Source organism: Helianthus annuus, chromosome 3 (assembly GCF_002127325.2).
Source record: "Helianthus annuus cultivar XRQ/B chromosome 3, HanXRQr2.0-SUNRISE, whole genome shotgun sequence".
Taxonomy (NCBI): Eukaryota; Viridiplantae; Streptophyta; class Magnoliopsida; order Asterales; family Asteraceae; genus Helianthus; species Helianthus annuus.
The window spans coordinates 104,435,612-104,452,547 of NC_035435.2; the positions used below are offsets into that span (position 1 = coordinate 104,435,612).

Sequence of the window (16,936 nt, forward strand, 5' to 3'; positions counted from 1 at the left end):
GGTAAGCTTTTTGAAACAACTTATTAACTTATTGGCTTTTTGAAAAGTCATAAGCTCTAAAATGATGTTTGGTAAAGAGGGTGTATGTGAGGGGGAAAAACCAATAAGTCAATAAGTCACAAAATCCTGACTTTTCCAAGAAGCCAATAAGTCAATAAGTTGTTTCAATAAACTTACCCAAACATGCCCTCAAACGCACAAGGCGTACTAAAGTCGCAAACAGGGGTGCAAACGAGTTGAGCCGAGTCCAAGCTCGACTAGGCTCAAGCTCGATTAACTAATGAGAGCTCGAGCTCGGCTCATTTATTATCTATTATATAATATATTAAATAAAAATAATATAAATAATAGACTCGTTTAAGCTTATGAGCTCGATAAGTGAAGCTCGGCTCGAGCTCGTTTACTAAACAAGCTTATTTTTAGGTTTGGGCTCGACTCGTAAATAAGTTTAAATAAGCTCGGCTCGTTTACTAAAAAAATTAAGTAATAGATAAATGTTATTAAATATTAATAAAAACTAATATTACACCTAATCTCGATAAGGCTCGACGAGCTTTATATGTCGTTAAGGCTAGAGCTCGCGCTCGAAATAAACGAGCTTTAACCAAGCTCGACTCATCTTTTTTCGAGCTTTTTCTTAAATAGCTCGCGAACCGCTCAGCTTATTTGCACCCTTTAAAGTAAAAAAGGAAAGAATACAGTGACACCCCGTAATGGCAGTCTTGTTTAAAACCCTAGTCTCCAAATCACTGAACCTTCGCACACATCTCACTCCCTCTTTCACTCGTCTTCAAATTCGATCAATGGCTACTTCCGACATCAAGAAAATTCAGATCCAAAGAGACGACATCGTAAGTTCTCCTCATTTCCTACATCTATTCACCTTATTTTATTCATCTGTCTTCGAATTTGATGAATATAGTGATTCATATGGTGTAATTGTGCTTAATTGAGAACGTAAATAGTTCAATTAAAGTGTATAACAGGTCCATACTATTGAATTTGATAGAGATTATGATTAATTTAGGCCAATTGTGCAGCGGAAACATACTACGAATTTTAAAAGTAGATGTGTTGATTTGGCTTATGTTGTTGTTGTTGTTGCAGACATTTGATGCATATGTGGTTGGTAAAGATGATGCACCTGGAATTGTGGTTATTCAGGAGTGGTGGGGAGTTGATTTTGAGATTAAGAATCATGCCCGAAAAATTTCGCAACTTGAACCGGGCTACAAAGCACTTATTCCTGAGTAATGTTTTTAATCATGTCATGAACATGTTGACCCGTTTATGACCCTAACCCGTTTGACTTTGTGTAGAGTCATGTCGCGGTAGCTGGTTGTCAAAAATTGTCAGCTCTAACTTAAAATGTGTAGAATTTCTTGTTTGTTATTCATGGATCTTCTCCGTTCTTGATTTCAGTTTGTACCGAGGAAAGGTCGGTCTCGATGTTGCAGAAGCACAACACTTGATGGATGGTCTTGACTGGCAAGGTGCTGTAAAGGATATCCAGGCTTCGGTTAACTGGCTCAAAGCCAATGGCTCACAGAAGGTCTAACATTGTTTACTAAAATAGTTTTCTTCATGGGTTGCTATTATTAATTCTAAATTTCAGTTGTTCGGTTAACTGATAACTAGGGGTGTGAACCGGCCGAGCCCGACTAGGCTCGAGCTCGGCTTGTCATGTTTTTATGAAGCTCAAGCTCCAGCTCGGCTCGGTTCGAGCCTACTTATTTGAGCTCGAGCTTGGCTTGCGAGTAAACCCAAAGCTCGAGCTCGGCTCGAGCTATTTTGAGAACAACCTCGAAACGAGCTAAAAGCTCGGCTCTAGCTCGCTTCAATATCGCTTAAACGAGCTTTGCCAAAGCTCGACTCGAGCTCGGCTTGCCGATGTCATCATCATTATTATTATTATTATATAATATATAAAAAACTAAAATTTTGTTTGGGCTCGTTTAGGCTGGCTAGCCTAAATGAGCTTTGTATTTCAGGCTCGAGCTCGGGCCCGTTAAGGCTCAGCTTGTCTCGTTTGAGCTTTTAATCGAGCCGATCACGAGTAGCTCTCGAGCCTCTACGCCTGTTTACTCCCTTACTGATGACCAAAAGAGTTGGACTAACCTATTGTTGTTTCTCTTGTTGACCATTCTTTTGAGAACATGCTGAATTCTGCTTCCCAACGGTTGTTAACACGACGTTGATGTGGTGATATAGGTTGGTGTGACCGGATATTGCATGGGTGGTGCTCTTACTATTGCAAGTTCCGTTTTAGTCCCCGGGATTGATGCCGGTGTAGCATTTTACGGAGTTCCTCCTCCCGAGCTTGCAGACCCCGCAAACACTAAAGTACCCATACAAGCTCATTTCGGAGAACTTGACAATTTCGTTGGATTCTCAGACGTTAAGGTATGAACATGTCACCAAAAATGTGAAATCATCGTGCATGATTAATCTAAAACCCGGTTTAAGTTTTCGGCTTATATTGTCAGGCTGCTAAAGCTCTAGAGGAAAAACTGAAGGCATCAGGGAAGCCGTATGAGGTGCATGTGTACCCTGGAGTGGCACATGCGTTTATGAATACTTCCCCTGAAGGAATCGAGAGGAGAAAGGGTATGGGAATGAACGATGATAATGAAGCTGCTGCTGAGCTGGCATGGTCTCGTTTCCAGTCCTGGATGAACCGTTATTTGTCAGCTTGAAAGTCGAATACAAATGAGGTATGTAGGTATTAAAAAATGACTGGTACGCGTGTAATAATAAATAAAGTGTAACAGAACCTGAGATGATCAAGGTTTGTTGTTGAAATGGTGTGTGGTGTGGTTTGTAAAATAAATGTTACTGTTCATGGTCGGGTTGGTAGACCCTCTTGATTTGGGTTCTTGTTTGAAATTTCTAATGTCGATGGTTTCCCGGTGGGTGTTTTAGCGGGTCAGTTTGTTTCAACCAGGGGTCGAAAAACTTGAAAACTGAACCAAATCGAATTCGAGTAGGTTAGCAACCTAATATATGTTCGAGAATGGAAGGTCAAGAGGATATTTAATTTTACTATGTTTTTGTTAGTTCGAATTGCATCAACATGAATTCGCATCGGTCTTTTTTTGAACCTCCAAGTTCAAAAATTCTAAATTCGAATAACCAAATTCATTTAATTTTAGGAACCCAAAATTCGATTTGAAGAACGCCCCTAGTTTCAACTATAACGACTTAATGGTTAGGTTTTTAAGGTTTAAAATTCAGTGAAAATTTTTTGCCATTTAGCACTTGTGGTGTGTTTGGATATGTTATGGAAATCAGCTTTTAATGTTTTGGATGAAAACATTATGGTTTAAAATAATCTGTTTTAGATGGTTTTATATTTAGATTCATACAAGCTACAACAAAGGTTATTTCAAGGGTAAAAGAATTGTTACCCCTTAGCTTAACAAAGCTTACCTTCGATTCACAACCGGTTTCTACTTTTTTTTTCTATTAACAAAAATGTCAATTATTGAGAAGTTCAATTTCTTATACCAAGTGTTATGGTTTCACTAAAAAGTGACAGCCACTTAAGTGTAGCCGTGTAGACAGACAGGAGGGCTCTCACTCACTGCTTTCCTAAAAGTGTAATGATTTTTATTATCCATCACCCGTTAAAATAGTTTTTAAATTAAAACAAAGAAATGATCGGCTTGTATAGCCCGAAAGTATACCATAGACTAGCACGAGCTCATCCACATGTTGATTCTGCATTTTTTACCATTCTTTTTGTTTCCTGCAAATCCAAATTTACCATTAATAGGTAAGTTTTAAAAACTTGTCTATGACATTAAGTTTTAAGTTAATGAACTTATTTACCAGTTCATTTTTTACCATTCTCTTTGCTTCTAAGAATTATTGTTGTTTAAATAAATTTGTAAATAACTAACAGAGGATAGGTACATTCACAGCATAATAATTTTGACAAAATAAAACATGAGTTTGAAAGTCAAAAGAGGGCACTAAACCTTTTTAGAGATCTTTTGAAAGTCAAAAGAGGGCACTAAACCTTTTTAGAGATCTCTAGAAAACTTATAGGGGTCATGGTTAAAATTTGGATCAATGACAGCTAGCAACTAGATCACTGCAAACAAATTAAACTAACTACTACAAACTGATGTCGCATTTGCGCATCATTCAACAGCTCGTGCACAACAAAACAAAGAATGATATTTTAAACCCAGATTCATTGGCGTGTAGTTACGATATAAGAAGATAGAAACAAAGATACACGAACACAGTTAGAGAAATTAAGAAGTTCATTCTTCAATCAATATCCAATCACAATACCTTTTCTACTATTGACAATTGAGTTTGTTAACAACAGCTAGAACCTTATTACAATTTGACAATTATAGTCCTACTTCTTAAGATATAAACTTTAGGCCATTATTTCCCACATCATAATGCTTGTGATGATGGTAATGTACTAATGTTCTGGATCATGGTCATGTCTTTAAGGAACACAAAACGTTGATATAGGAAACCAAATCTACTGTAACAGTGTCTTGAAGCGTATAGTTGATGTTGGCAGGGGGAACACAGCTTTATGCATATGCTAGCTCCGTCCAAAAACTAGCTAACAACTTGGAGCATAATCACGCATCTTCTTTTTCCAAGTTGTATTGCTTAGCAGACCAACCTGTTAAAATGTGCAACATGATATGAATTTTTATTTACTTGAAATATTTTTAGCACTTCAAATATGAATAACTTGAAATGAGATAATATCAAATATATATGATAAGGATATCAAACAAATAAAAACGAATGAGATTTTACCGGAAATGAACAATTTTAATTCCGAGGTCACCAATTCCAACAAAAGGGTGTTGTGGGTCATATTGAATTCTGGAGAGTAATTATCTGCATACAACAATAATATAACACAATAATCAAGCTCCTAAATAAAATAATTCAATCCCATGTGTTGTACAAGCCATACAATAATCAAAAGATGTATAATAAATTACTAAAATTATTAATTTGATTTCTATTAAAAAGAACCCAATGTTTGTTTATGAAAGTTAAAGAAAATAAATATAAAGAACACTAATATAGGGCTTACCCTTGTTGTTCATTTGTGTTTTCAAGAAAAGAAAGAAATATAATACACTATGGGTAAATATAAAACACAAACACATAACAGATATGAAGTTTTTAAAACTAACATATACACTAACACTTCTAAAATAGGTTGAGAGGATTCATTTGTTGAAACGTCTTATATTATTTGCTACATCAATTTAACACTACTGTGCATTGCACTGTTTTGGTATAAGAGTGACCGGATGAAATTCAAATTTATCCCAAAACTTTTTATGTTAAAACAAAAAAAAAAAATGCAAACCCGGTATGCAAGGCACTCGCGTACGTGGGTGCAAGTTTTAGAGCAACTTAGACTCGTTTAGTGTATACTACCTTGCTCTGCATTTATGCAAGAGATTATTTCCGAACTCTTGACCTTCAACGCACATAACGACAATCTTACCGGTGCTCCAAGGTTGGACCTTTACATGGCCCTCACATATTGTCATACACTTTAAAATATATCACATAAATTATCAAAAATATTTAACACCCATATTTTATTATTTTTATGTGAGGTTTTATAAAAAAAAAGTTAAATTTAGTTTTATACATAAAAAATATTAATAAGACACCACCAAACAAATTGGTGAATATTATTTCAAATACTTTAATATTATCTACAAATATTAAATTTCCATACAAAAAGAAATATACAAAAATATAGGTACTAGTTTTTTTAAATTTTTTTAATAAATACCAAAAATGATAAATTTCTTTTTTTATAAATGCGTACCTATTTTCACAAATAAATCATATCTTACTAACACATCAATCAAAATATGGACAACAAGTCTCTATCTCTCCCAGGACAAAAAGTTTATTATCTATAGTTTTAGGTAATACAATTTCTTAAAACATATGCTATATATTTTTAATCATATTAACTATCATCGATAATTTTTAAACGGTTGTAACTTTTTTATACATTAATATTTTAAAAAAATAACCATAAAAATGATCATTTTATTTCGTACTGCACTAATTTGAGTATGATATTGCTATATTCCTTTTAAATTTTAGAAGTTAACATGTTACGTGATTTACCGATGTATGTATGTATTCCCCACTGCATATCGCATGGGCACCCTATATATAATCGTGCTCACACCCCTTTAGTGTGATGCATAATTGAAAGCAGTATGTGGAAATTAAATGTGTACCTGTAAATACATCATGTGAATTCCATAGCAGCAACGACATATCTTTACTTCCTCTTTCCTAAATCAAGAAAGAGATATTCAAGAACACATTAACATGAGTAGCTAATATATAAATAGGGGAATGTTCAAATGAAAACCACTAGTTATTGTGAAAATTTGAAAACTAATTAAAAAAAGCCAAAAAAACATATCAATTTTTTTTTGCATACCAATTTTCGCAACTTTATGTATATAAAAAAATTTCAATTTTTTTTGGTAGTGCACATTTGTATGTGTACTACAATTTTTTTTTTTTTGAAATTTTTTTTATATATAAAAACCTGCGATTTTTATAAAAAAAATTGAAAAAAAAATTGGTGTGTTTTAAGGGTTTTTTTAGTTAGTTTTCGAGTTTTCACAATAAAAGTGGTTTTCATTTGAACCATCCCCAATATAAATAATATATATATAATATATATATATATATATATATATATATATATATATATATATATATATATATATATATATATATATAGGGGAAGGTTCAATTGAAAACCACTAGTTATTGTGAAAACTCGAAAACTAACTAAAAAATTCAAAAAAACATACCAAAAAAAAAAATTTTTTTTTTTGCATAATAATTTTCGCAGGTCTTTTTATATAAAAAAAATTTCAAAAAAAAAAAATTTGTGTAGTGCACATGTGTAATACTACACATGTGTATGTGTAGTATTACACATGTGTACTACAAATTTTTTTTTTTTTTGAAAAAAGTTTTTTTTAATATATAAAAACCAGCAATTTTTATAAAAAAAAATTTGTGTGTTTTTTAGGCTTTTTTTAGTTAGTTTTCGAGTTTTCACAATAAAAGTGGTTTTCATTTGAACCATGCACTATATATATATATGCTCTATAATTTTCAATGTTTTTAAATCTTCGGTGTGCCCTTAATTATCAATTAACTTCTTAATTAAAAAACCTTAAAAATTGAAATTCAAACACACAAGAAAAGGACCAATTATGCTAAACAACCAAATCTATGAACATACCTGCACCAAATTGATCCGAATATTTTTCTAAAAAAACATCACAAATAGATACGTAATTATATAAACACTCATGTACTTTTTTTTCTTAAAAACACACGAGCTTTTAATTTGTTCAAAGGCCGATAAAGCAATTGTATGCACCGTTGTAATGCTCGACAAATTCTACTTAATTTGACACTGTAATAAAATGAATATTTTTGACCGACTTAGAAAGGAAGGCTTTGAGCTTGTATTTATAGCGAATAAGGTTGGTGGGTGATACGTTTCAAAAAAAAAAAAAAAAAAAAAAACGTTTCAAAATAAGGTTGGTGGGTGAAGGAGGAGATGCTAACGTGACGGGGTGAGGGAATGAAAGTTTGTCTCAACCACATCCACGTGTTAGTTGTATCACATCCAAGTGTTAGCTATATCGGTATATTAGGGATTTAAATCATATTGACTTGCAAGTTTGAATACGATTACAATACTACACTCACCTTTAAGATGGTTTTGGTTGACACGTATATAAACAAATGTTGGAAAATTAGAATAATGTGAATGGAAATTAATTTAGTGATAATTTATAGGACTCTTCATGGTGACAAACTCTTGAGTAGAGTTTTTATGTCACTTGATTAGCTTTTATTAGAGTTTTTATTTCTCTAATTAAATACCTAATTAAGTGAAACTTTACTCGAGTTTTATGTCTCTAATAAATCCCCATTTAAGAGAAACTTTTCATAACCCACATCTCTTGTAAAAATAGTAGGCTTTGTGCCTCATTTTGAGATAGAGAAAAATGCTAGAAAAATACAAGAGAAGGGATACAAGAAATATACATGAATATATGGAGAGTTCTTGGAAAGAACAAATACTTGGAGACCCATGTGATGGGTACTTAGAGAAATATGTTTTCTCTATACGATTTCATCACCTTTGTATCATAATTTTCCACAAGTTTTAACACTACAATTACCGGATGTAACCTTGGGCCTGTGAGCCATCTCCGGCAGTACATACTGCTTCGGCTGTTGTACCCTGGGAGACAGACGCGTCATCTTTAGTAGAGGCGCGCAATCTGTTTTAAGGGAAGCGTGTTGAACACGTGCCTCAACCAAATTCGTCAACGTTTTAGTGTGCTCTTTGTTGCAGTCAAGGAGTATTTTTCAAGACTCAAGATGATGAATACTCGAGTCTAGGATGCTATCAAGTGCGCGTGAAGGACCCACCAGAGATGCGGCTTGAATTAAGATTGGTATATATAATTATATTTATATTCTTTTATTTAGTTATTGCAACCAGTATTGTACCATGATATTTCCTAAGAATAACGAGAGTCTCGTTACGATATATTTTGTAATTATATTTTACAAAAGGTGAACCTATTTCCTACAAACTTAAAACAGATTTCATAAGATTGTTGCTACAATCTTAAAACCTTATTTATAAGGATTTTGGGTTCACAAAAGGATTTATAATAATAAAAAAAATATATATATTTTAAAGATTATGATCTTGTAAATATTTGCTTTTGGGAAATATGTATGTGGTACAACTTGTTGTGTTTGGATTTCTTGAGATTGAGATACAATCTTAAATCCTATACCGCGGTACAAAACGAATGGTTTTGGTTCAACCATCTGGTTTTTAAACGATTTTGGGAATCGTTAATTTTTCTAACTTTTGTGTTAGATCGGGTTTATTAGTGTAAACCATACGTTTTTTGTAAACGTTAAATTCTCTAACATGTGTGTTAGACCGGAATTATTGGTGTCAACCATACGTTTTTTGTAAACGTTAAATTCTCTAACATGTGTGTTAGACCGGAATTATTGGTGTAAACCATATGTTTTTTGTAAACGTTAAACTCTCATAAGTAGAGTTTTTTTATTACTTTAAATAAGAGTTTTATGTTAGTTGATTAGAGTTTTATGTCTCTAATTAAGTCTCTATTTAAAGTAGACTATTCATCCACCCATGGATTGATATGAACAAATAAGTCTTATAATGATTTTTGTAATCATTTGTCTTCTAACATGTGTGTTAGAAACGTTCATGAAACGCGTTAGTTTGAAACAATTTTTTAATTGTTTAGTTTCTAACGGTGTATTAGAAATGACTTATTTATTTGAACCATATATGTGTTTTAGCAAGTCGAATTAACATTTTGTGGAAATGTTAATATTTCTAACGTGCGCGTTAGAATTTCTTTCATTTTAACATGATTGTTGAAAATGGTTAAAATACAAATGCTTTGAAATGTTTTATGTTGACATTTTATATAAGCAATTTGTTATAGCATTGTTTTAATGCTTTGTATGATTTAGAAATAAAATGTCATACATTGAAGTTAATGGTTGATTGGCTTCAAGGAATTAAATCACCATAAAGTGATGGTGTGGTAGTTATATGAATTTAATGAAATTAAAATCATTTACTAGAATCTTCATATTGAAGATAAACTCTTAAGGAGAGTTTCAAGTCAATTTATTAGTTTTTATTAGAGTTTATTTCTCTAATAAAGTGAGACTTTTACTAGAGTTTTAATGATGACATTTGATGAGTTTTATTAGAGTTTAAATATATAATTACTGAGACTCTTAACTCTTCATATGTGAAACTCTTGAGTAGAGTTTTAATGGTGACATTTGATGAGTTTTATTAGAGTTTAAATATATAATTATTGAGACTCCTAACTCTTCATATGTGAAACTCTTGAGTAGAGTTTTAATGGTGACATTTGACGAGTTTTATTAGAGTTTAAATATATAATTATTGAGACTCTTAACTCTTCATATGTGAAACTCTTGAGTAGAGTTTTAATGATAACATTTGATGAGTTTTATTAGAGTTTAAGTCTATAATTATTGAGACTCTTAACTCTTCATATGGTGAAACTCTTGAGTAGAGTTTTAGTGATGAAATTTGATGCTTTAATTTGGTCATGTTATATATATAATGACTTAAAGTTTGCTAACATGTGTGTTAGAAAATGTGTATCACGAATACGAGGTTAGAGATTGTTCATAATGGACATAAATGTTTTATGTAAACATTTAATTGCCTATGTGTGCATTAAAACTGATGAGAAACAGTTTATTTTATAAACTATATCTTTGGAAAACGTTTTATGTAAACGTTCGATTCTATAATGTGCTTGTTATAACATTTTTTTTAACATGTGTGTTAAAAAAATGTTATTTGGTGAAAACAACTTGGTGTTGTTGTGAACAAATTTAATTGTTCAAGTTTACTACTTAAATGTAGTATTTGTAACAACTTGGTGTTGTTTTAAGCATAATTGTCCAAGTTTAAAGTTTCAAGATGAAATGGGCAACTTGTACTTACAAATGCATGGAGTCTTATTGAGGGAGTACCTCAAGACACGCCATGGGACAATATTGTTGAGAAGATTTCGGTCAGATTATAAAGTGTTGAAGATAAAAGCACTTTGCTATTTGATGTCTACATATTGTCTATGCTTCCGTTTAAATTTCAAAAGTGATTGCCACTTATGATTTAGTTTCCAATGTATTAATTTTATTGTTTTGTGTTCAATATCTTCGGATAACACATGCAATTTTTTACAAAGAAATAAATCACTAATGGTTGTGACGTATAAATTATTTTTGTGGAAAATAATTATATCGTCGGTTATACATTGTTTAAAAGAATATGATTTTAAACGGATAGCACATGAAAAATACTTGGACATAAACAACTTGAGAGTTGTTACATTGATTAAAAGTCAAAGATGAAACATCAAATGTATAACCACATCATGAATGAGTAATGAAAGAACGTAGTGAGTGTATTGAGATGAAATACACTAACAACATTCATGTCGCATACTTCATTAGAAGTCATTGAAAAATTCACAAGTGTGAATTCTAACATATGAAAGTAAAAGTACTATATGTTATTGTATACCTTTAATAAATCTTGCGAGATTTATAAGTAGATGCGTCTACCACTTGATTATTGTTAGATCTATATGGAGATTTTACATTCATTAGGAGAGCATCCTAAATATACATATCTCCTAATGAATAACAATAGATGTGTGCAAATCACTTATGGCAAAATTATGAATGTCATGTTGTTGAGTGTCGATCTAGTTAACTCTATCTCACACATAATAGTGATTGTAGACAAGAAACATTCATCTTGTTGGTGATGAATGTGTTCAACAAGTGACTTGGATTAAGACTTATGTTTAAGTACTTACGAGTCAATGGTAGATTGTTGGAGATCAAAGGTAATCAAGTTATGTTCCTTAAATGAATGATGAAATTTAGCTTTGTGCTATATACAATAATTTGTGAGACCTTCCTAAATATTGATGTTTTAGGATTATGAATAAGTCTCATTATTTTCTCTTAACAAGGGATGAATGTTGCAAAGTGATATTATGATATCCTTAGGGCTGTGAAGAATCAGAATGATGCATCTTCTGTTCACATGCTAAAGTATTGTAGTCTAAAGCATGCTAGACTAGTACTTGGTTAATTATGGGTCTTGACGGAGACTAATTAACTCTAAACATTCAAATGTGTATGAACACAAAAAGAATTTGTGTATGGACAAAGTTGAGAGAGAATTTTCATTCATTATAAGGAAATGACATGTAACTTTTAAAAGTTTGTTCGAAAAGCTAATGAGGAGAACTCATTGTCTAAGCTTATTCTAGATGTTAAATTAGAATTATTCTAAGTTGGTGACAAACTTATGACAGAAGCTTGTGTAAGCTAATGCAATATGAGTTGAATTCACTGATACAATAAGGTTGGTCTTGTTCAATCATATGTGTATAAATGTCGCCATAAGTGGTGTTACGGAAATGTTTATCAAATGGCAAGAAATGTGGGGGAGGAACCATTTAAGAAACAACCCTGTAAGGGTATGTAGAAATGGTTCTCATTAACACATCTAAATGTTATCCAATAACACTTAATTGTGGGGGGTGTCTTGCATTTGTTTTTAGCAATAAGGATTTTGTAATCCAATCTAACATTGCAAATAGACGACTAAGTGGAGGACACAAAGGTCGTAGTGTATAATGGAGATGTGTTTGCCTTAAATGATACACGTATCTTACGAAGACATATGTTATAACCAGATTCAGATGGCCACTGAGGTTATAGTCTTAGAAGTTGACAATAGGCAAAATTAACTTATGAGTTAAGAACACATCATGACAACTGATCTCAAATACGCAAAGTTATTTGCTAATGTTATGGATCCAACAACCTGAAGGTTTATTAGAGATCAAGTTGTGGAATGGGACTGAAGCCCTTAAAAAATGAAGTTCATATGATGGAAACCTAACTCAGTAGACTGGAGATCCCAAGAATTGAGTTCAATAGGAAAACCTAATTGTATGAATAAGCGAGGTCACTGTGGGGGAATAACCCTACGCATTTAATAAGGTAGTTTATTATAAAGATTAATAAACTTCCTAGTCCATTCCTAAAAGTGACAAGTGTGAGGCTAAGCATAATATGTGGTAAATGATTTGGATAGATCACGGTAACCACAATGCTTTTAATGATCTAAGGAGAATCACCTATGTTAGAGAGAAGTGGGGTCGCTTCGAATGGAATTGAGGGCACAATTCCTAGAGCTCTCGCAGAACCAGGAAAGTGTTCCACGACCATTATTGGACACGACTATGAGGAGATGACCCGGCTAGGGAGAGTCTTGTGTGAAGTGTATTGTCGTCTACACAAACGGCAGACGAGTTCAAAGACATCGAGATCTACTCAGAGCTAGTGGGCTAAGTGCATTTCATGAGCGAAGGTTCAAAGGGTAACACCTACCTATCGTATGCAAAACTCAACTGTCGAGGTTCCATTGGATTTTTGTGTGTTTTGATTAATCTCCATTCATGTGGGGGATTGTTGGAAAATTAGAATAATGTGAATGGAAATTAATTTAGTGATAATTTATAGGACTCTTCATGGTGACAAACTCTTGAGTAGAGTTTTTATGTCACTTGATTAGCTTTTATTAGAGTTTTTATTTCTCTAATTAAATACCTAATTAAGTGAAACTTTACTCGAGTTTTATGTCTCTAATAAATCCCCATTTAAGAGAAACTTTTCATAACCCACATCTCTTGTAAAAATAGTAGGCTTTGTGCCTCATTTTGAGATAGAGAAAAATGCTAGAAAAATACAAGAGAAGGGATACAAGAAATATACATGAATATATGGAGAGTTCTTGGAAAGAACAAATACTTGGAGACCCATGTGATGGGTACTTAGAGAAATATGTTTTCTCTATACGATTTCATCACCTTTGTATCATAATTTTCCACAAGTTTTAACACTACAATTACCGGATGTAACCTTGGGCCTGTGAGCCATCTCCGGCAGTACAGACTGCTTCGGCTGTTGTACCCTGGGAGACAGACATCTTTAGTAGAGGCGCGCAATCTGTTTTAAGGGAAGCGTGTTGAACACGTGCCTCAACCAAATTCGTCAACGTTTTAGTGTGCTCTTTGTTGCAGTCAAGGAGTATTTTTCAAGACTCAAGATGATGAATACTCGAGTCTAGGATGCTATCAAGTGCGCGTGAAGGACCCACCAGAGATGCGGCTTGAATTAAGATTGGTATATATAATTATATTTATATTCTTTTATTTAGTTATTGCAACCAGTATTGTACCATGATATTTCCTAAGAATAACGAGAGTCTCGTTACGATATATTTTGTAATTATATTTTACAAAAGGTGAACCTATTTCCTACAACAAATATACGAGTTCCATCTTTAATATTCTTAATAAAAAAATAAATTAATGTGGCTAAGATTTGAACATACATATTAAATCATATGTCGTGTTATAATGAGATATATTATGTTGAAAAAGTTATAACATGACATAATATATTATTGACTTCGGCCTTAAAATTAGGGGTGTGAATTTTTTTACGCGACTGAAAACACAACACCAAACTAACACGAAATTCATGGGTTTGGTTTTAGTCTAAATGGGTTCGGGTCAATTTTAGGTTGAACTCGTGAACCTGTTCGTGTCAATCTGGTCAGGTTGGCGGTTTGACCCGTTTAACCCGTTTATATTTTATTTTTTTATAATATGTTTTATGTAATAAATTAAATTGGGTGTATATTTTATGCCATAAATATAACTTAAAAAGAGAAATCAACATATGATTTCATAATTAAAATGTAATTGTATTATATAAATTTGTGTTTTTTTAGTAAGATTTTAATTTACCTATAAAAACTTTCGAAATAAATAAAATTAGGTTGAACAGGTCGTGTTCGGATCGACCATGAATATTCGGGTTATGCTCTGGTTCATATGTATGACAAGGTTCTCGGGTTTGGGTCGTGTTCTGGTTCGTCTTAAATTTTCAGGTTCGGATCGGGTTAAACCCGCCAACCCATAAATATGACCCATTTAACACCCCTACTTAAATTCCTAATAGCTATATATAGGGCTGGCAATTTAAACCAGATACGGGCTCCACAAACCCGATTGCAGAAACTAACTAATGTTACAATGTATATTGTTTTCATGGATCATTCTACAATGACTAACTCATGTTTGTTAATGATTGCATTAAAATACTTGGTGGGGTGGTAATATGAAGTTGGCATTAGCATTATCATTAGCATTTAAACTCGGATTCATTAGCGTGTAGTTACGAAGATAGAAACAAAGATAGAAGAACACAGAGAAATTAAGAAGTTCATTCTTCAATCAATATCCAATCACAATACCTTATCTACTATTGACAATTGAGTTTTTGTTAACAACGGTTGGAACCTTATTACAATTTGACAATTATAGTCCTACTTCTTAAGATATAAACTATAGTCCATTATTTCCCACATCATAATGCTTTTGAAGATTGTAATGTTCTGGATCATGGTCATGTCTTTAAGGAACACAAAACATTGATATAGGAAAACAGATCTACTGTAACAATGTCTTGAAACGTATAGTTGATGTTGGCAGGGGAAACACGGCTTTATGCATATGCTAGCTCCGTCCAAAAACTAGCTAGCAACTTGGAGCATAATCACGCATCTTCTTTTTCCAATTTGTATTGCTTAGCACATCAACCTGTTAATATGTGCAACATGATATGAATTTTTATTTACTTGAAATATTTTTAGCACTTCAAATATGAATAATTGGAAATGAGATAATATCAAATATATATGATAAGGATATCAAACCAATAAAAACGAATGAGATTTACCGGAAATGAACAATTTTAATTCCGAGGTCATCAATTCCAACAAAAGGGTGTTATGGGTCATATTGAATTCTGGAGAGTAATTATCTGCATACAACAATAATATAACAATAATATAACACAATAATATAACACAATAATTATCTGCATACAACAATAATATAACACAATAATCAAGCTCCTAAATAAAATAATTCAATCCCATGTGTTGTACAAGCCATACAATAATCAAAAGATATATAATAAATTACTAAAATTATTAATTTGATTTCTATTAAAAAGAACCCCATGTTTGTTTATGAAAGTTAAAGAAAATAAATATAAAGAACACTAATATAGGGCTTACCCTTATGCTTCATTTGTATTCTGGAGAAAAGAAAGAAAGATAATACACTATGGGTAAAATATAATAACACAAACACATAACAAATAATTAGGTTTTTAAAACTAACAAATACACTAACACTTCTAAAATAGGTTGGGAGGATTCATTTGTTGAAACGTCTTATATTAGTTGCTACATCAATTTAACACTACTATGCATTGCGCTGTTTTGGAAAAAGAGTGACCGGATGAAATTCAAATTTATCCCAAAAATTTTTATGTTAAAACAAAAAAAAGCAAACCCGGTATGCAAGGCACTCGCATACGCGGGTCCAAGTTTCAGAGAAACTAAGACCCGTATAGTGTATACTACCTTGCTCTGCATTTATGCAAGAGATTATTTCGATGACTCAAACCCTTGACCTTCAACACACATAACGACAATCTTACCGCTGCTCCAAGGTTGGACCTTTTACATGGCCCTCACATATTGTCATACACTTTAAAATATATCATATAAATTATCAAAAATATTTAACACCCATATTTTATTATTTTTATGTGAGGTTTTATAAAAAAAAAAGTTAAATTTAGTTTTATACATAAAAAATATTAATAAGACACCACCAAACAAATTGGTAATATTATTTCAAATACTTTAATATGATCTATAAATATTAAATTTCCATTCAAAAAGAAATATACAAAAAATAGGTATTAGTTTTTAAAGTTATTTTAATAAATACCAAAAAGGATAAATTTCTTTTTCATAAATGCGTACCTATTTTCATAAGGGTTGTATTATTGGCACACCTTGGGGATTAAATCGACACCCTCAATACGCATCGTATAGGTCTATACGATGCGTATTGAGGTGGGTTCAAACTGCTATGCCTGCCAAAGGCTGTCATTGTCCCCTACCAAAAAGTAATACGCATCGTATAGGCCTATACGATGCGTATTGAGGGTGTCGATTTAATTTTTTAATTTTTGCAAGGTAGCTTCCTGTCACGCGGTAGCTTTCCGTCACGTGAACGAAGAAGTAACACTTTGGACATTTGTTGGTCTTCAAACATCTTAGAAAACATTATTTGAGAATACCCCT

General features: G+C 32.4%; 1 protein-coding gene across 1 annotated transcript; it reads left to right on the forward strand.

Moving 5' to 3' along the window:
- The first annotated feature begins 675 nt into the window (after positions 1 to 675).
- Positions 676 to 2,904, forward strand: LOC110929452 (protein usf). The gene is made up of 5 exons (XM_022172612.2): positions 676 to 851; positions 1,108 to 1,250; positions 1,423 to 1,552; positions 2,212 to 2,403; positions 2,487 to 2,904. The coding sequence occupies exons 1-5, from the start codon at positions 714 to 716 to the stop codon at positions 2,694 to 2,696; spliced, it is 813 nt and encodes a 270-aa protein (XP_022028304.1). The 5' UTR covers positions 676 to 713; the 3' UTR covers positions 2,697 to 2,904.
- Positions 2,905 to 16,936: the final 14,032 nt, after the last annotated feature.